Below are 20,249 nucleotides of genomic sequence, written 5' to 3' on the forward strand. Positions count from 1 at the left end.
AATTTAGAGGGCAGTCTATTTAGCACAATAATAGCAGTAGGTTCCTAAGCTCTGGGGCTTAGGAGTTCTCTAACCATGGGTTCAAATTCACAGTATCAGGCATTTGTTTCCTCCTGGACAAAAGAACTTAAATTCAGTCAGAAAGAGGTTGGTTACCTGCCTAACATTTCCCGTGGTTATATCTTCCCAGGCCAGTTATTATTGTAATTCACAAGTTTCGCAGATAGTTGGTGACATTTCCTTCCAGTAGCCTACACAGCAACTTCCGGTACTATGAAAGCTAGCCAGGTGGAAGAAAACCTCGTGGTCAATACCAACCTGATTTCTTCAGGTTCTGTGTCAAATCCATGTGACATCTTCAGCAATAAGGCTAAGTTTTGGCAGACAGTCAAAGGGTCTTCACATCAAGTTCTGATGAGCAGTCAAGACCAATAACAAAATCCTGTATTGTTTTAGGGGTGCCTGGGATGCCTCTGGCCACTATCTTGAGGAGAGGTATCGCCCAGCTGATACTGCGCTTTTTACTTGGCATCTTACGGCTTCCAGGAGGAGCATACTCTCCCATGTGGAGTGCCTCCGGCTAAGCATGTTTATATGTTTGTGTATTTAGGAAGCTTGTAAAACAGGAGATTTCTAAAAATGTGACCTTTGTAAACATCCTTAGTGTTAGTTATCTGCACGTCCTCTACCCTCCCCTCCTATCCTCTCCTCAGTTAAACCACCCTCCCTGATACGATGGTATTTTCATACATATACTTGCCTCATGTCCAACTTGCTCTCACCTGTCCTTCCTTCCCCACCTCTTGCTGGTCACCTTCTTCCCTCCAAATTTTTCCTCTTCTGTTTTCATGGTTGGTTTAATGTGTGCGTGTGTGTGTGTATGTGTGCGTGTGTGTGTGTGTGCGTGCGTGTGTGCGTGCATGCGTGCATGAATGTGTGTTTAAGTCTAGATTCTGCATATGAAAGAGAAATATATTACCTTCCCCTATTATTTTCTCTTGTTCTCTTTTTAATATAGACCCCTTCTAATATATATTACGCATATAAGAGAAAACATGCAACATTTGCCTTTCTGGGTCTAATTCCACTTTCCAGTTCCACATATTTTCCTACTAATAATATGACATTCTTCCTTAAAGCGGGATAAAATTCTACTGTGTGTGTGCACCACGATTTTTTTATTCATTAGTTTGTCTGTTGGCATCTAGGCTCTTGCCATTTCCTGGCTATTTCAGTAGAGCGGCAGGAAGCACAGTTGTGTGCGCAGCCCTGCAGCTTGCCAACATACACTTGTTTGGTGTATGTTGTACATCTGGATCATAAGAATAGGCTAGTTTTAGCTTTTTGACACACCTCTGTGCTGGTTTCCATAATGGCTGCACTAGTTTACATTCTTAACAGAAGGGTGTAAGGAGAAACAAATTTTTGATATATCCAACAGCATGAATAGATGTCAGAATAATTATTCTGAGTAAAATAATTCAGGCAGAATTCTACATTTTTTTCGTTTAACTGTAACTCTGTAAGAGGCAAACGCACTGTGAGAAAGCTGAGCAGGGGTTGCAGCGCTGCCGAGGGGTGAGGGCTGCAGTAGACTTGGGGTGGTGGTGGTGCGTTCATCTTGATGGCACTGATAACTTGCCAGTTGCATACATATGGCAAAAGGGCAATTGTATACCCCAGATATTGCAGTATCATATACTAAAGCTGTTTTCAAAAGTGGGAGGAAAGATAGAAGAAAGAAGGACCTGCTCCTGGGATTTGTGCTGGTAATAAGCATTACTGGAAACCCAGCCTTTGCTTCAGTTCTGGACAGTGCACTCTAAAACTACTCCCAGGGTACTCTTCAAAGCAAAGAAGTTTTGTAAAAATAATCTCACTTTGAATGTATCTTTTCCCATGGTTCCTGCTGCAATATTGTTTCCTTAAAGATGCTCATTGGGTCCTCTGGGATAATGACAGCACAATTCCATATCTGAGACCGGTGACTGCTGTGCTGCATTGCTCGCGCTCTGCCGTGAAGGAGAGAACACGGTAAAATAGCAGACCACAGCTACACTTTGGTGCACATAGAGTTTAGTGCATTCATTAAATCATATCTCACGATTAAATATTTAGTCTACTTAACATCTTTGCCAAATTTCAACTTAGGAACGTGCATGCACTTCATCAAAACAACATTTCAAATACTTCAAAATGCTTTTTCCCTTTTAACACAAATCTCAGGTCGTAATTTGACTATGTATACACACAGGCTCCATTTTATCCTCCTAATGAAATCAAAACTACCCGATGTTGAGGCATTCCATTAAAAGATGCGGGGTGAAGAGCTGCAGTGAGCTAGAGCGAAGCAATAGGCCGCAGCCTTCCAGATGTCTCTGACTCTGTTACGTCCACCCAGAGTGACTGTGCTGCTTAGCAACCCTGTCCCCCCTGCCAGGCTCATGGCAGGCGGCCGCTATGATGGTCTTTCCTACCTTCTCTGTCACCCTGTGGGATACTGACCCATCCCTTCTTGCTTCCAGGGTTTGAACGGCATGTCTGTGGATGAGAAGCCTGACTCCCCCATGTATGTGTATGAGTCCACAGTCCACTGTGCCAACATCCTCCTGGGCCTCAATGACCAGCGGAAGAAGGACATTCTCTGTGACGTGACGCTGATTGTGGAGAGGAAGGAGTTCCGGGCCCACCGGGCTGTGCTGGCTGCGTGCAGTGAATACTTCTGGCAAGCACTGGTCGGACAGACAAAAGATGACTTGGTGGTCAGCTTGCCTGAAGAGGTACGGTTACTTGGTGTGTTCATGGGGTTCTTGTAGGTTTATTGACTTATTTAAAAAATGCTGGCAAAGGAGGTGGAAATTACAACATGTGGTGTTCCTCTTGGTGTCCGCATCACCCACATGTTGGCTTGTGGCATGCTCAGTTTCTATTTGATACAGTTAAGTCTTAGAGGCATGAATAAAAGGGGAGCGTGTTTCTTTCTTTAAGGGAACTGAGCCTCACCTGGGGCCCAAGCCCTCGTGGTTTCTAGTTCACTTGAACTTTGGGTTTTGAATAGTTCAGCCTCAGTCTGATGCAGTCCTCTGAGTAGGATTTGAATCATTGCTATTTCTTCTCTCTTTCAAATGGATCATTAGATTTCCCCTGAGAATAAAACAGCGATAGAATTCACAGGCCCTTCCTTACTGAGGAGAAAAACAAAGCAACCAGCAATTCTCACCATGAATGCAGTGAGATTCTAAGAAGTATAAATTTGCTTTTCTCATCAGTATTGGAAATATTCCCTACCCAGGTTTCTCAGCTGCTTTGGTGAGGACAGTCATTTTGGTACTTTGGGGACATGAGTAGCTGGGCTTGCTCTGAGCAGAGATGACAGTCCAATGGTTTGAGGGGCAGGGACCCAGAAGATGGGCCTCACAATGGTGAACCATTAAAATGGCCACTCTTCCAGTTCTTTACAATTCCTCAGTCATTCAGAGTCCCTGTCCTTTCAGGAGACTGGGGATAGTGAGAGCACCCGTGCGCTTTCCGTGCAGCGTGGAGTGCTCTCCGTGTAACACTGACACATGGCGCAATCCCAGAGCCTCCCGCAGCCGTTCGCAGCCATGCGCTGCAACAACCTGCAGGGCCACAGCTCACAGTGTTGGCCTTGCCAGTGAGGTCCAGGCTCACCTCCTCCACTCTGCAGCTTCTTCTCAGCATCCTCAGAAGAAGTCAAAGACCAGAACGTAAAGCATTAAAGATTATTTCATTCCCAGGTACTCTGTATCACCAAAACTCATTCTGACCTACCATGAAAGAAACAGACAAAAGGGCTGGGGAAAAAAGCAGCTCAGTGCTAGGCATTTGCCTAGCATGTTCAATCCCCAGCACAAGAGAAAATAAAAAGGTGTGTGGGGTACAAGAGATGCCATGTTCCAGTTTCCTGTTAGACAGCGTTTGTGGCTACCTGTACAGGGCAGAAGAGTGGCCAGCTGATGAGCTGCTCCAGTGTGAAATAGCCTTACATAGGCATCCTTCCGTAGTCACCATCAGCCTCTCCATTCCTATGTTTCACACTGTAGAGCAGGAAGGAAAAGGATAAATCATTCAAAGACGCAGTAACCAGGGTCAGGTCAGGGAGCAGACAGTTAGGTAGCTAGTAACAAGAGCAGACAGGGCAGCAGAGTGATCCTGAAAGGGGTGGCCATTTCCGGCCTGCACGAAACGGAGGCGCAGTAAGCAGTAAGTCGTCTCTAGGATTAGCTGAGGCAATGACTATAAAGCTGTGAGCGCTGTGAGCGCAGCCCAGCCAGCAGCAGGTACCGGTCAGACACAGGTCTGTCTTCTCCAGATGGGAACAAGAACACCGTACTTACTCCAACTCTAGAATTCTCTGGAAGTAGTTACAAAACCTCCAGTTATTCAAAGCAGTCTCAGAGGAGGTGAGCCGTGATGTTTACTCACTATAGTTTTATCTCTGAGAGTCAATTCATATGTGTACGTGTTACTAATTTCTAAAAATAGATATTAAAATACGCATACACAAGTGAAAATAGCACTTCACGTGGTGAGTCTATCTTCAATGGCTATGGTAGCCCATCTCATACTTCCTAGAATAAGACCCTGAGCCCAAGCCTATTCCCACTGATAACTTGGATCCAGTCTCCTTAATCTCTTTGAGCCAAGGTGTTTGTTTGTTTTGTTTGTTGTGGGTTTTTCTTTGCTTGTTTGTTTGTTTGATGTGTTTTGTTTTGTTTTGTGAGACAGGGCTTCTCTATGTAGCCCTAGCTGTCTTAGGCCAGTCTGTCCTCGAACTCACAAAGATCTACCTGCCTCTGCCTACTGAGTGCTGAGCCAGGTTCTTACTTTTAAGAATGCCTAAAATTCTAAAGCCCTTAAATTATACAAATTGATACAGATGCTCCTTCCATGGCCTTGCTCATACCTGTACAGAGTGAGAGGACGGTAGCTGCGGGCATCCAATAAAAGCCTGCTTGATCTTTGTTAGTTGGGTGAGTTAGGAGTGAAGTGTGTATGTGCCAGTCTTGTTGCTTATGCCATACAAAGCGACTGCTGTCCACATACTCTATGTCATCTACACCCTTTGTCAGCCTCTGCTGCGCAGCCTCTGTCACTGGAAAAAGTTACTAAAAAATACAACTTAAAGGCAGAAGAATTCTTTTGGCTCACTGTGTCAGTCCACAATCAGTTAGTTCTGTAGTTTCTAGGCCAGAGCACCATGGCAGAAGGGCATAGTTAGAGTAAAGTTGCTCACCTTATAATGACCAGGAAGCAGACAGAACAGACAAGGGACCAAGCAATATATACCCTCCAAGGTGGCACCCAATGGCATGTTTCTCCAACTAAGTCCCTCCTATAGTTTCCAGCCCCTTGCAGTGGTTCATTCAGCTGAGTATCTGTTCCGCCATGATTAGTTCATTGATGAGTTTAGAGCCCTCATGATCCCTATGAACACTGCTGCATTAGAAATCACACCTTCATTTGTGCCTGTGAGACATCTCAGACTTAACCTATTAAAACCATCTCACTGTTTATGTTTCTGCAATCTTCAGTTATAGGGAGTTACAGTTATTTCCCCTTAATTAACATGAAGTTATATTAATAGCAACACAGCTCTTAGGTGTCTTTCTAGTGTGTCTTAGTCACTTCTTTATTGCCGTGAAGAGGCACCATGACAAAGGCAGCTGTTATGAAAGAAATCATTTGATTGGGGGCTTGCTTACAGTTTTAGAAGTTTAGTTCATTATCATCACAGCAGCATTCAGGCAGGCCCTGTGGCAGTAGCTGCATTGTGATTAATAGGTTTTTTGAAACCTGAAAGCCCATTGTCAGTGACACACTTCCTCCAACAAGGAGGAAACCTCCTAATCCTTCTAATCCTTTCAAATACTGCCACTCCCTAATGACTAAGGATTCAAATATATGAGCCTATGGGGGCCATTCTTATTCAAACTACCACATAGTGGGACCTGTAAACAAGCCCCAGTAGCATTTCCTTTGTCCATCTGTGATTGTTTCAAAGCCTGCTTTGAAGATCCTCCCCACCTGTTCAGAATGCTTGTCCGTGGCCCTGTGTACTAGGCATTATCTTCTTGCTGCTTGCAAACTGAAGAGTCCTCCTTATAGGTTCACACTTAGCTTGGTGAATGACTTCGTAGAATCTGAATGAAATGGCAAATAAATAAGCAACACTCTAAAAAGTAACTACTGGGAATTAACTGGTATTTGAGTCCTATAAGAAAAAAGCATTAGATTCATACCCCATAAATCTTTTAACTTCATATAATTCTATCATTGAATTTGAATTTCTGCCTCAAGGGGCAGAAATGACCTGCTGCCAGCCGCCTTTTTAAATCTTGTTTCTCGTGTCCTTCAGGCTCAAACAGAGAGAGGATGGTTGTGGGATAGAAATGAGTATATCCTTTCATGTGGCCTTACATTTTTCTCAACAACTTGTTTATTTACTTTTCTGTGCATATATGTGTACATCTGAGTGAATTCATATGTACCACATGTAGGCTGGTGTTCACAGAGGCCAGAGGATGTTAAGTACCCCGGAAGTGGAGTTTTAGGCAGTTGTGAGCCACCTGCTGTGGATACTGAAAACTAAACCCAGGTCCTTTGGGAGAATAGCCAATGCTCTTAACTGCTGAGCCATCTCTCTCCAGTCCCATAACCATGTGTGTTTAGCTGTTATAAATATTTTAGACGTATGCTCATTATTAGAGAATAATACTGAAATAATAATAAGAGAAATAACAAATAATAAGAAAAGAAACTGTCCCAAATTGTCAAGGAGTGAGAGTTAACAGACCAGCGTAAGTCTCAGATGAGAGAGAGCTTGGCATAGTAGCACACACCTTTAATTTCAGCATACTTTAACTTCAGGAGGCAAAGGCAAGCAGATTTCTGTGAATTCAAGGCTAATACAGGCAGGAATAAATAGTGATACCCTTTCTCAAAAGAGATAAAACCCTGACCCAAAAGGACTATGGAAAAAAGGAGCCTGTTAAGTCCTGCCCCCAGGGTGTGGTGAGGCTCATCCCGGATGGTGCTGCCAAGTGAAGGGGCCACACACAGCAAGCTCATGCTGCCTTCTCTTCAGCAGCTTTTATAGAACTACAAGAGTTATTAATGTCTCTGGGTGGCTTAGAACCCCCAGAGAAGCAGTAAGACAGCCACACTTATCTTTGGATGGTCCTTGCTGTCTGTAACGCTATGAAAAGTACTTAATGCTAAAGCACAGGACGTCATCATCCTTCAGCCTGGTGTGAGGCTACAGAGGAGGAAGGGGGTTCATGGTGGGCAACACAAGTGAGAAAGGCAAAACACTCACCCACCCCTGACCACACAGCCAGCCCTTCCAGCTCCCCAGTTCAGCACCTCATGCCCGAAAAATCATAAAGGCAAGTTTTCCAGGCTGGGAAGCCATTGGGCAGAGCACGGGCTTGGACCTCTGTGCCCTCTGGTATGAAGGGTCAGGCAGTCAGTCTCCTTGGACCATTTCCTCAAACATTTATCCATTCATTAAACAAACACTTGTGCAGGTCCTGTTGTATGCCAGGAAAGACCCTTCCAAGTGCTATAGGTGTCCCTCACTGGCTATCCAGTAGGGAGAAAATGTACTTTTTAGATGCCATTGGGGAAAATGAGATCGAGGAGGGGCCCGTGGAATGTCAAGTCACGGGTATTGAGATTTTAAACAGGAAAGCCAGGGAAGGCCTGTTTACAAGGTGACTTCTGAGGACAGACAGGAGATGAAGGATCAGCCATGTTGCAGCAGGAGAATGGTGGCTGAGTGGGTGAGTGAGGCAGAGAAGCAACAAGGAAGGGTCCAGTAGCTGAGGCAGTCCCAAATGCCTGACACGGCACCAGAATGGGGAAAGGTGGAATGGGGCCGCATTCCCTGTCTGCCAGAGAGGTGATGGGGCCAGCTGTGACCCTGCCAAACACTTGACCTTTGCACAGAATATACAGGGAAGCCGCTGAGGAGTTTCACAAGAGATTGTTCTGATGACTGTGTGTGTGCGTAGATTGGAAGAGTCCAAGGGAGAGCCAGAGTGGTAGTAGACAGGGGTGTGGCTAAGACTTGATGGGAGAACCCTGACGCTAGCAGGGAGGGATGTCAGTGCCAGATTCTGGTGCTGTAAGCCTGGGGCTGAGGGGATTTCCTTACAGCTAGGATGTAAGATAGAAGATAAAGGAGAAACAGGTAACTCTGAGGATAATGAAAGAGTAGTGTTACCACTGGCTGAGTCAGTTAAGACTGGTGAGTAAGTTTGTGGATGCAGAGGGTTGATCAGGATTGGGAGTCCTGTGTGTATGAAGTCTGAGGTGCCTGTTGGCATCCAAGTAGAAGTGTTTAGTGTCCAGTTTTATATGCCCATGAAATTCACAGGCAAAGTCTAACCTGAAGTTAGGAATTTGAACATCAGAGTATTGAAGGCCGCTCAGCAATGCAGATACTGCTTGTGACTGCAGTGAGCAGAGAACAGACCCCACTGTGTTCCAGAGAAAAGAAAGCCTACTTCCACCTGACTGTTAAAGCAAGCAGAGAACTGGGCCAGGAGCTAAGGGGACGTAGTTTTTCTGTTCAGTAGGAAAAGACATGCTTGCACACCACAGTACGAGTGTGTACTACACCGCTTTCCCATCCTCTCCCAGACACAAAAAGAAGGAAAGAAAGAAGAAGGAAGGAAGGAAGGAAGGAAGGAAGGAAGGAAGGAAGGAAGGAAGGAAGGAGAAAGAAAGAGAGAGAAGGAAGGAAGGAGAAAGAAAGAGAGAGAAGGAAGGAAGGAGAAAGAAAGAGAGAAGGAAGGAAGGAGAAAGAGAGCGAGAGAAGGAAGGAAGGAGAAAGAGAGCGAGAGAAGGAAGGAAGGAGAGAGAGAAAGAGAGAGAGAGAGAGAGAGAGAGAGAGAGAGAGAGAGAAGGAAGGCTCCAGCTGGGAACCAGGTAGGCCATGTTCCAAAGAGTAGCCAATGGCATGAAGATGAACCAGCTTGTCAGTTGTAGTCTGAGACTGCTAAAAGTAGGTCTGCAACCTTCTTGCCTCTTCTCATCAGTGTAGCTGCTAGCCAAAAACTTAGCGAAGCCGAAGCCCGAATCCCAGAGTCACCGTTGGAGGACAACCATCTGTGGAGGACAACCATTTGAACCATGAGTGGTTCAAATCACTGTTTTGTTTTGTTTTTTTATAATTTCATATGTCTATATAATGTATTCTAATTATATTCTCTCCCATTACCCTCTGTCATCCCCCTTCTATTCTCTCTGAACATTACTAGTCCCCCGATGGCTACCTTGAAGAAAATACTACCCACCCCACCACAGCAGCAACTACTCACAGTCATAATCTCCTCAGAAAGAGTGGAGGGGCCTCATAAGACCTCCTCCAGTCCTGCTAAAACCTCGGAGAGTGCACTCTTGTGCAGGGTTCCATTGGCTGTCTCGCACCCAGGTGGCCCACATTGCCTAACATGCTTCCTTCCTCATCCGTCAGCACTTACATTCTTCTCCTGTGTTCCTTGAGCCTTGAGGGCTTGGTGAAGTGTCCCATTTTAAGCCACACATTCATTTGTTACTTACTGGCAGCACTTTGGCCATTTGAGAGTCCTACATTAAGAGTTGCCTTCTGCAAAAAGGAGCCTCTCTGTTTCCTCGGATCACATTCTAACATGAGTAAGAAATGGACTTACATGCTAAGCCATTAAACTCTAGTGTTTTCGCTAGGTGAGGTGGAGAAGACCAATAGCCGCCACTCGTAAAATCAAAGCAGTAGAATCATTTGAACTCAGCTAGGCGATATCGAGACCTCCATCTCAAAAGAAAAAGGAAGAGAGAAATTGATGCTTGATTTGTAACTACAGTAGAGCTAACCAATTCCAATACTCAAGCTAATGGAAGATGTCTGGAAGAAAAAGAAAACTTGGTTGATTATGTAGCAAGCAAAACAAATGTCCCTGGGTGCACAGGAGAGGGTGGGATCAACTGGCCAAGGGACGGACAGACTAGACCTTTATCCTTCTCTGAGTGGCAGGATGGACCTGGGTGATAAGTCTGTGAGGTCTAACCCTGGGTTATAGGTCTCTGATCCTTGGAATTTTCTAGATTCTTCCTGGAAGGAGAGAAAAGTCATGTTGGCAGCCAGGAATTGAGGGGAGATGCTTGAGTTAGGAAGCAGGAAAGGATTATGGGAATGGAAGGCAAGCTGTTCAGGAAAGGAAAGGAACCATAAGACTCCAGAAAAGGCCCCAGTGTAAATCTGAGATTCATTTTTGTCAGCATCCCTAGTTCTGAGAAGATGCTATACATGTTCACAGGAGTCAGTAGCAAAGGAGCCTAGAGGACAGTGGGTATGCAATAACCTAGGACAGAAGCATAGTGTGCAAGATGCAGACAGAGCGCAACACCTTAACTATTGCAGGGTTTATAGTCCTGGGAAAATAATTTCATTTAATGACCTCAATTTCAATATGAGTATGCAGAGAGTAGCAATGCTAGATCCCAGCTTGACAGGCAGGTTGCCATTCAGATTAATGAAACGTGATATGTTCAACTTCTTGGAAGGCTGGTGCTATAGAAACAGTAGGTGTTATTATTGCCATAAAAGGAAAGAACAGTCCTCTCTGGTGAGATGGCTTTTAGTTCAGAATCCTCAGTAAAAGCTGTGGTGCAATTTTCCAAGTTGCGTTAGTAAGACTAGGCAGCAGATGAAAAAAAAAAAAAAAAGCAAATAAATAAGAAGGCAAAATATTCCAAGCAACGACTTACAGGCAAGTAGGAAGTTTCTGAGTGCTAGAATCAAGTGCTGATAATTCTGAAATGCCTGAAGGCAGAATTTATTTATAGTAAGGCAAAGGTGACTGCCAGGCCTGAAATTGGGGCCTTCGTCTCAGTGGGGTGAACAAAAGCAAAGGCTTTTGGCTGAGGCTGCTGTGGCTCTTCTCTGGAACTGTGGGATGCTGCTGCCCACAGGAGGGAAGACCAATGTGGACAGCCACAGCAACGGCTAATTTTAAATGAGACACATAAGCTGTTTTCAGACCTGTTGCTTTTTCTTTCTTTTTTTTTTTTTTTTTTTTTTTTAATCCTGAGGCTAGTGAATCCTATTTAAAGAAACATTCAGAAACATGTTCCTCTTTTGGCATAGTGGCAGGACTTGAATATACCAAAAAACAAGACCCATATAAAAAGTATTTTAAGTGACCTGATTCCAAAGGCAGTTTTAAGGCTTCTTCTCATTATACTTGTTTATTCTTGATATTAAAATGACAACAATGATCAAGATTTGATATGGATTTGTAACATGGTCTTTAACCATAGTGTTGTTCAAATTAAGTTGTGCATTAGTTCGTTTTTAAACCTTTCTTTATTTATGAACAAAATATCCCTTACATTTCTTTCTTTCTCCTATAATGGAGACTCTTAGCTGTTTCAATTAAAGTTAATAATAGCTTTTAAGACAGAGTTCAGAGCTATAAAGTTCCTCGCTTGATCAGTAATCATAACTATTATTTTGTCATATTTAATCATAGGACCCAGGCCTCTAACAGAGTATTTAATTAAACTTTTAATTCATGATAAGAAGTTAAATAGCACTTGAGAGAGTTTTTAAAAATTATTTCACTTCCCAACCAGATTTAAAAAAAAAAAAAAAAAAAGGTGTGATAAAGAGATGGGATGGCTGGCAGCCAGGGAATTGTAGGTCATGTCAACACGAGCTGGCAGTACGCCACTGTCCAATTAGCATGGCTTCCTGGGTGCCGAGTAATCAGTCCTGAGTGGATGGGTGAGTCACTCTTGATGGAGTGGCACTTCATTTGATCCAGCACTTCTGGAAGAGCTTTCTTAGTCCCTGTTATGGCCTGTCCTGCCCTGCCAATGAAAGCGTGGGCTGTTTAGGCTCTACCCCGAATGGAAGAGAAAACTAGATTATGTATCTTATTTCTCTTTGCTCCCTGAAAACTGAGACTGTAATTAAACGGGGCAAGCGTAGTGTGATTTTGAAGCAGGTCATGAGAAAACACAATGTCCACACAAAAATACCCAAATTTGGAGTTCTGGGGCCAGTTTTCGTTCTGTCTTTTCTTTGGCAGTTTTAGCAACTGGCGCAAGTTCGAGGATATCAATAAAGCTACCTAATAATCTTAATGGATTCACATTCCATTCAAAGCTTAGAATGTCACCAGACTGCTTCAGGTTTCATCTCTATTGTAAGGATGGTCACGGCATTTCTGGTGGGTGAATAGTCATAAACACTGAAAGCCTAACAAAGACGTCCTTCTGATGGTACAAACACCTGGGATTTTGGTTTGATGGACATGCTGTGAGCCAGGAAATTTATTCAGGAATTTCTAAATAAAATGTGTTCTATCCAAGCATGGAGTGATGTGTGGTTGTCAGTTTAAAAGGAAAGTGGTTTCAGTTCTTAGGAGCACAGGAGGAGCATAGACTCTGTACATGACTAGGTTAATGCCAAATACTTGAGTTATTTGTTTTAGTTCTTAACCAGTTCCCCAAGCCATATAAAGGATTGGGTTGGCTTGTTTGAGAATTGGAGCAATTACGTATTGACATTCTTGGTTTCCTGTTACCCCAGAAGTGATCCTTTTGTCCCCATTAACTTAGTGCACATAGTAAAACTCATCACTTAACCATGGACTTCTGAAATCTGTTGAAAGTCTCTCTCTCTGACTGAGTTTGGGCCACTTTCAAGCTAGCTAGCAATACTATGCACTTTACTGACTGAGATGGACTTTGTGCACAGCCCGGGGAAGGCGGGGTGTGAAAGAAGTTAATGCATTCAGCACCCGGAGTGCATTGGAGCCAAGCCTCCAACATGAGCACATTTTTTGACTGACTGGCAGCAAAGAGAAATACTGACAGCTGTCCCCAACCAAGCCAAAACGTTGGCCCCAGGGTGAAGAAAAATGCTGGGCTGTAGCCAGTGAAAGGTTCCTGAGTTTAGAGAAAATCTGAAAAAGATGGAAGTCAGCCACAGGCTTCCACCTGATACAGTAACCACTCTTTAATTTTATATTTTCTTTATATATTTTATATACTTACAAAAGATCCCACTAAACATCACTTGCTACTCACGTTTCCTTGTTATTTCCAAGCAATCTTTTTTCCATTGATTTTTTTTTTTTATTATTCTTTGTGTATGAAACCAAATGGTGTATTATTCTTCCTGAAAGTGAGAGAGAGGACATTGTTCCTGAAAGCAGCATGGGCAGGCAGAGCTGAGTGGAACAGCGCAGGTTCGTATGAACAGCAGCTACACCTATGTGTCGGGCCTTGCTAAGTTACACAAGTCACGGTGAATGTCTGTGGATCACGTCTGTGATCTGCGGGAGAACAGACACCCGGCAGGCACATGGCCTGCGTTCAGGCCTCGGCAGCCCGAAGAGGGCGGGGGTGAAGAATGTATGTAAGGAGGCCCTTGTTGTCGTATAAATTTTATGGTTGCTTGGCTCATCTCTGAAAGGGAAGGGTGAGAAGGGAGGAACACTGCTAAAAGGGAAGGGAATGAGCTGCTAGCTGGCCTCCAGGGCCTCACTGTGTGGCTGTGAAAGGGATTCAACGTTTGTGCTGCCGTTCTTCCTTGCTGAGTTCTTTGGACTGTGTGGGGAAGGCTCTGTGTTTCTTACATCTGCAAGTGGACCTACAAACTAAACCGTGCCTGAAAATAAAATGGCAGAACAATTGCAAACATGTCCCACCAGTATTCAGGATGAGGTAAAGTCCTATCTTCAAAAATTACAAATACCTCGACTCCTCCCTTTCTTATTTGTGTTCCCTCTATCTCTTTCAGTTGTTTTGTTGCTCTAGCTAGGACTTCAAGTAGACCAAATATTAGGACCCAAAGTAAGCAGGGAGACTGAACATTCTTGTTTTGTTTCTGATTTTACTGGGCATGCTTGAGTTTTCTGTTTAGAATGATGTCGGCGGTGGGCTTCCTATATATTACCTGTGTCATGTTCAGACATGTCCCCTGGACCCAAAGTCTCTCTCATGAAGGGGACTTGTCAAAGGCCTTCTCTGCACCTGATGAGATAATCATGTGGTTTTGTCCCTTAGTCTGTTTGGGTGCTGGATTATGTTGATTTATGTAAGTTGTACATCTCTGCATCTCTGGGGTAAATGTTGCTTGACTATGATTGTAATCTTTTTGATGCATTCTTGAACTCAATTTGCAAGTATTTTCAAGAGTTTTTTTAATCTGTTCATCAGAGGTATTGGCCAATATTTTTTTTTGGGGGGGGTAGACCAGGCTGGGCTTGAAGGCACAGAGATCTGCCTGGCTCTTCCTCCCAAATTCTGGGATTAAAGGTGGGTGTCACCATGCCTAGGGCTTTTTTTTTTTTTTAATGATTTTCTTTCTTTTTTTTTTTTTTGTTATTGTTGTTGTTGAATCTTGTAGAGTTTTGGTATTCGTATTCGGGTAATGATGGCCTTGTAAAAAGAATTTGAAAATGTTCCTTCCTTTTTTTCTCTCTCTCTCTCTTTTTAATTTAATCACTCTACAGCCTGATCCCAGCCCCCTTTCTTCCCTCCTCCCCAGTCCTACCCTCACACCCACCTCTTCCCATTCCCCCCTCTCCTTCTCAGAGAAAGGGAGGCCTCCAAAGGGTACCAACCCACCCTGGCACCTCAAGTTGCTGCAGGACTAAGCATATTCCGTCCCGCTGAGGTCACACAATGCAACCCAGATAAAGTAAAGGATCCAAAGGCAAGCAGCAGAGTCAGAGACAGCCTCTACTCCCATTGATAGGGGACCCATATGTTGACCAAGCTGCACATCTGCTACATATGTGTAGGGGACCTAGGTCCAGCCTATGCATGCTGTTTGGTTGGTGGTTCAGTCTCTGTGAGGCCCCGTGGGCCTAGGCTAGTGGACTTATAGGTCTTTTTGTGCTGTCCTCAACCCCTCCAGCTCCCCCAATCCTTCCTCCCACTCTTCCACAAGACTCCCTGAGCCTTTCATTTGGCTGTGGGTCTCAGCATTTATTTCTATCAGCTTCTGGGTAGAGACTCTCAGAGGACAGTTATGCCAGGCTCCTGTCTGCAAGTCTAGCAGAGTAGCATTAATAGTTTCATGGGCTGGCTCTCCCCATGGGGTGGGCCAGTCACTGGTATTAGTTCTTTGAAGGTCTGGTAGAAGTCTGCCCTGAATCCCTGTGGACCCAGGATTGTTTTAGCTGGAAGATTCTTAATTAGTGCTTCAATGTCCTCAGGTATTATGTGTCTATTTAGAGCAGCGGTTCTCAGCCTTCTGAATGTTACCACCCTTTAATACAAGTTCTTCATGTTGTGGTGATCCCCAAGCATAAAATTATCTTCATCGCTACTTCATAACTGTAATTTTGATACTGTTACGAACCATAATATAAATATTTGCAATTCCCTATGTGTAGGTGACCCCTGTGAAAGGGTCCTTAGACCCCAAAGGGGTCACAACTCACAGGTTGAGAACCACTGATTTAGAATAATTATTTTATCTTAGTTTAACTTTGGTAGGCTGTATATATTTAGAAATTTGTCTGTTTCTTTTCTTTTCCAGCTTGTTACAAAATAGATACCTTTTTTTTTCTCTATCCAAAGCTTTTTTAATATCAGTAAGATCAAGGGTTAGTTTCTGTAGCCTCAGCTGGCCGTTTGGCCTCTGGATGGACATAGGTTTGGTGTGACTGTGTGGGGTCCCTGGGGCCTTGCCAAAATACTGGTACATCTTTTAGCACTTCTGAGGACCAGACAGGAGCACAGTGCCTTGGAAGACTCCAGGGTCATCTGGTCGAAGGTGAGGACTTTCCCTCAGCCTTGAAGATGTGACTTCCTTCACAGCTGCTCACCCACAGAGCACACACCTTCAATTCAGCTTGGGCACTTCCAGAATCCTCACAACATCTGTGGCCGTTCCACAACCACAGCCTTGTTCTCTCGGCCAGGAAGCTTCATCTTTCAGATCATGTGTGACAGGGACAGAGGTGGCTGTTTAGTGTGGCTTATAAATAACCTTTTCAGCTCAACCTGATTGAAGGTGGAGTTGGTTCATCTGGCCAGAAACCTGTGCAGCTTGACCATCAGGCACAGGTAGATGTCCTGGCACAGCAAACCATTCGGTCCTTGTTTTGGCTAATGTCAACCCCAATGATGGCGCCTCCTGCTCAGCCAGGTCCAGAAAGCTACAAGATTTTTTTAAGTACATTTATATGATTCTCCAAATTTTTTCCATGTCTATCATTATGTCTCCCTTTATCATCTCTTTCTTTTTTTTTTTGGTTTGGCTAAAAGTTTACTAATCCCCTTAATCTTTTCAAAGTACCAACTCTTTGTTTCATTGAATTTTTTTCTGTTGTTTTCATTTTGTTTCATTAAATTCAACCATAATTTTGATTATCCCTTCCTGCCTATTCTTTCTGAATGTTGTTCTTGTTTTTCTAGGGCCTTCATGTGCATCATTAAATTATTAGCTTAAGATCTCTGAAATGTTTTTTCATGTAGGCACATAGGACTAAACCTTTCCTGTTATGACTGCTTTCATTGTCTCCCACAGATTTTGATATGTTCTGTTTTGGTAATTTTAACATTACAAGAATTTTTAAGCTCCTTCCTGATTCCCTTCTCCATCCAGTTTTGGTTACACTGTAGGTTGTTCAGCTTACATGAATTTGCATTCTTTCTTTTTTAAGACAGGGTTTCCCTGTGTAGCCCTGGCTGTTCTGGACTTGCTGTAGAGACCAGGCTGTCCTTGAACTCACAGAGATCTGTCTGCCTCTACCTCCCTGAGTGCTGAGATTATGGGCCTGATTTTCTTCTGTTGGTGATACCCAGCTTTAATCCATGATAATCTGATAGAATACAGGATGTGATTGCAATTTTCTAGTATTTGTTGAGGCTTAATATTATGTCCTAATATTTAGTCTGCATTGGAGGTAATCCCATGGGCTGCTGAGCAAAACAGGTATTCCTTATTGCTTGGGAGGTGTGTTTTGTGGGAATCCGTTAGGCCATTTAGTACGATGTCATTTAACTCTAGAGTCTCTCTTTTTTCCAAATGACATGTCTATTGATGAGAGAGAAGAGTTGAAATCACACACTATCACTGTGTTAGTGGTTGACAGATCAATCTAATAGTGTCTCTTTTGAGAAACTGGGTGCTCCTGTGTTTTGTACATACATATAGGATTGTAATATCTTACTGTTGGATTTTTCTCTTAATGAGTATTAAGTGTCCCTCCTTATCTCTCTGACTAGTTTTGGTTTGAATTCAGTTTTGACAGATAATTAGGATGGCTGCACCTGTTGGCTTCTTGGTTCCATTTGCTTAGAATGCCCCTTTCCACCCTTATACTGTGAGGTAGTGTCTACTGTGGATCATGAAGTGTGTTTGTTAGAGGCAACAGAAAGATGGATCCTGTTTTCTGATCCAGTCTGTTAGTTTGTGTCTCTTTAGTGGGTAGTTGAGGCCATTAATATTAAGAGTTATCATTAAACAATGTTAATTAATTCCCAGCACAGACACGAGAAACATGCACACAAGCATTAAATGAATGAAATTTAAAACCATTATGGCACATGATTAGTGATCACTGGCATAATACCGAGGCAGCCCACAGTGCCCATCCTCCGCCCATCCCTCCCTCCTCTTTTCTTCCTCGACCCCCTCAGTCACCAGGTAAAAGCCAGATGTGACAGAGGTGTGACTTCAGCCACTCCACCGATGGTTGATTTGGCTGATCTGGCTGACTATACAGTTGTCTTCTTCTTCCTTTCCAGGCCACACAGGTCCCTCCCAAAGCTGCACACTCATTCTAAGAGGACTCCCTTCTCTGATAGCTGACCAGTCTGTGGTCAAGGATATTTGAGTAGGTGAACTCCCTGCTAAAACCTCCAAAGAAGCTCCAGGGACCTGACCATCTTCATGCTAACCCAAACGCTGGTTTATTTGTTCTTCACTCCTAGTGTCTTGTGGTATAAATGTTCATGAAATTCACATCATCTCTGGCATATAACTTGATATCTTACCACTTTTAGATGTAATTTTCAATTGAATAGAAAAGTGAGGATTAGAAGAAAAAAACTTTCTGTTGAACCCAGGTCTTCTGGAAGAGCAGACAGTGCTCTTAACCACTAAGCCATCTCTCCAGCCCCCCGATGGAGTGGTTTTGAGATAGGATCTCTTTGGAGCATAGGTGGGCCAGGAGCTGGCTGAGGTCCAGGAGCACTGTCTGCTCTTCCAGAAGACCTGGGTTCAATTCCCAGGACCCACATGGCAGCTCACAACTGTCTGTAGCTACAATTCCAGGATCTGACATGCTCACACCAATGCACATAAAATTAAAATGGAATAAATCAAAACCACTCCCTCAGCAAAGAAAGGCAGTTTATTGTTCTTTCTCAGTCTGTGAAGGGGCTCAACATCTGTGAGGTTTCTTGCTGAGTAGAAGTGCTCGCTACCAAGTCTGATGGCCTGAGTTCAATCCCTGGGACCCACATGATGAAAGGAGACAAACAGCTTTTGCAAATGGTCTTTTGATGTACAAACATGTATGCAAAAAAATAAATGTAAGAAAATAACTTTTAAATGTACAACCATGTTTTACCTTTAACTTTACCTGTAGCACTGAAACCATTGCCCTCTTGTATGTCATCTGCGCTCTCTCTCCCTCCTCTGACCCACCCCCAACCCCCGCCTCTGTAAATAGTGGGTATTGTTTCCAGGGCATTTACCTCAGGTTTTTTTGACCCAGGGAAGGAAGTTGTAGCCTTCAGGTGAAAGGTCATGTGACTCTAAAGATGGTGGGGAGGGCAGTCCCCCGAGCTACCTCCCTAGTTTGCTCGTCCTGAGACTAATGGAAAGTTCTTCGTGGATATTTTCAAATACACTTAAGTATCTAAGTGCATTACTTTCAGATGTCACTCCATAGGCTTTCTTTGGGCTCTGGTGTGTATGGAACATCTCCAATAGTTGCTGCTTCAAAGGTGTAACAATTTTTAAAGTCATCATTTGAAAAATGGCATTTCAAAAAAAGAAGCCATCCCCTCCTCTTCTGTGCTTTGTTGAAGAAAGACCCCATAAGTAGGCCACCAGGTCCTAGAAGCCTAGACTGCTCGAGTAGCTGAGGTTCACACTGCCTTCCTCCCTCTCTACCTTGTACCTGACTCCAACCTGGGAACCATTTGCTGTGGGTCCTAGAATAATGAAGGCAACTTCCTACCATGTCTCCTGTAAGGTAGGTATGCTTCCATTTGCGGAACAGGGTTATACATTTCCAGTGCAAGAATACATTCATGAATATAATGGTGCATATATGTGTGGGTTACAAATAGATACTTATGTATGCAGGCTCCTTTTATGAAAAAAGATATCAAAAAAGCCACTGGGAAAGGCCACTGAGTGGACACAGTGAGTGTGCTGTCGTAGATGTGAAACTGAGCACACTTTGCGTTTGCTGTGCACTTGGAAGCATTTTAAAACATTTTACATAGTAAAACTATTGAAATATATTTTAATAGTTGATAATCGGCAAACTTGAAATTTTAAAACAAGTAGAAAAATGAACTCTTGTATTTTTTATTAATCAAAAACAGAAAAATGAAATAGATTAACTTTTTTGATTAAGAGCTGTTAGCTAGCATATATCATCTGTGGCACATTGTTTAAGATAACTTAGAATGAACTTTTAAAAAGTATCATTGTCACAAAGACAAGATGACGAGTATTGTCCTAGATTAGAGAGGACTAACAAACCTGAATGCAGTGTGTCATCTGGCCTATACTGAGACCAGACTCTGAAGGGTGTCCCCAGAGCAGCTAGAGACGGGACGTGAGCTGCAGGGAAGCTTTTGCCATGGTATCAACATCGCTTTTCTTTGGGTAATACAAAATGTTCTTGTTCTCAGATGCATGGTGAAGTACTTGGAGGTAAAATGTCACACTGTCAGGATTTTACTCTCAGATGGTTGGGGAAGAAGGGGGAAGTTATGTGTGATCTTACATGTATAGATAGAGATTTATAAAGAAAGGAGGGCATAAAGTTTGGCAAAATTTAGCAACTTAGCATAAATCCATCTCTTTCCAGATTCACCCTAGATAAATATAGATGGATATACATCTCTTTCATCTTTTCTGTGAATCAGAATTTTCCAGTTAAACAAAAAAAGTTGGGGAAAACAAATGACAGATTTGGTTTGTGTGTGTGCGTGTGTGTGTGTGTGTGTGTGTGTGTGTTTGTTTGTTTGTT

General features: G+C 43.4%; 1 protein-coding gene across 4 annotated transcripts in view; it reads left to right on the plus strand.

Annotated features, from left to right (window-relative positions):
- Positions 1 to 20,249, plus strand: part of Bach2 (BTB domain and CNC homolog 2) — a 337,625-nt gene that overhangs the window by 256,720 nt on the left and 60,656 nt on the right. For all 4 annotated transcript variants that reach the window (XM_021650826.2, XM_060373441.1, XM_060373444.1 and 1 more), the window contains one exon: positions 2,526 to 2,780. In XM_021650826.2, coding sequence (XP_021506501.1) covers positions 2,538 to 2,780 — 243 coding nt within the window. In that variant the 5' untranslated portion in view covers positions 2,526 to 2,537. The remainder of the gene's footprint in view (positions 1 to 2,525; positions 2,781 to 20,249) is intronic.

The sequence above is a fragment of the Meriones unguiculatus genome, chromosome 20 (assembly GCF_030254825.1).
Source record: "Meriones unguiculatus strain TT.TT164.6M chromosome 20, Bangor_MerUng_6.1, whole genome shotgun sequence".
Taxonomy (NCBI): Eukaryota; Metazoa; Chordata; class Mammalia; order Rodentia; family Muridae; genus Meriones; species Meriones unguiculatus.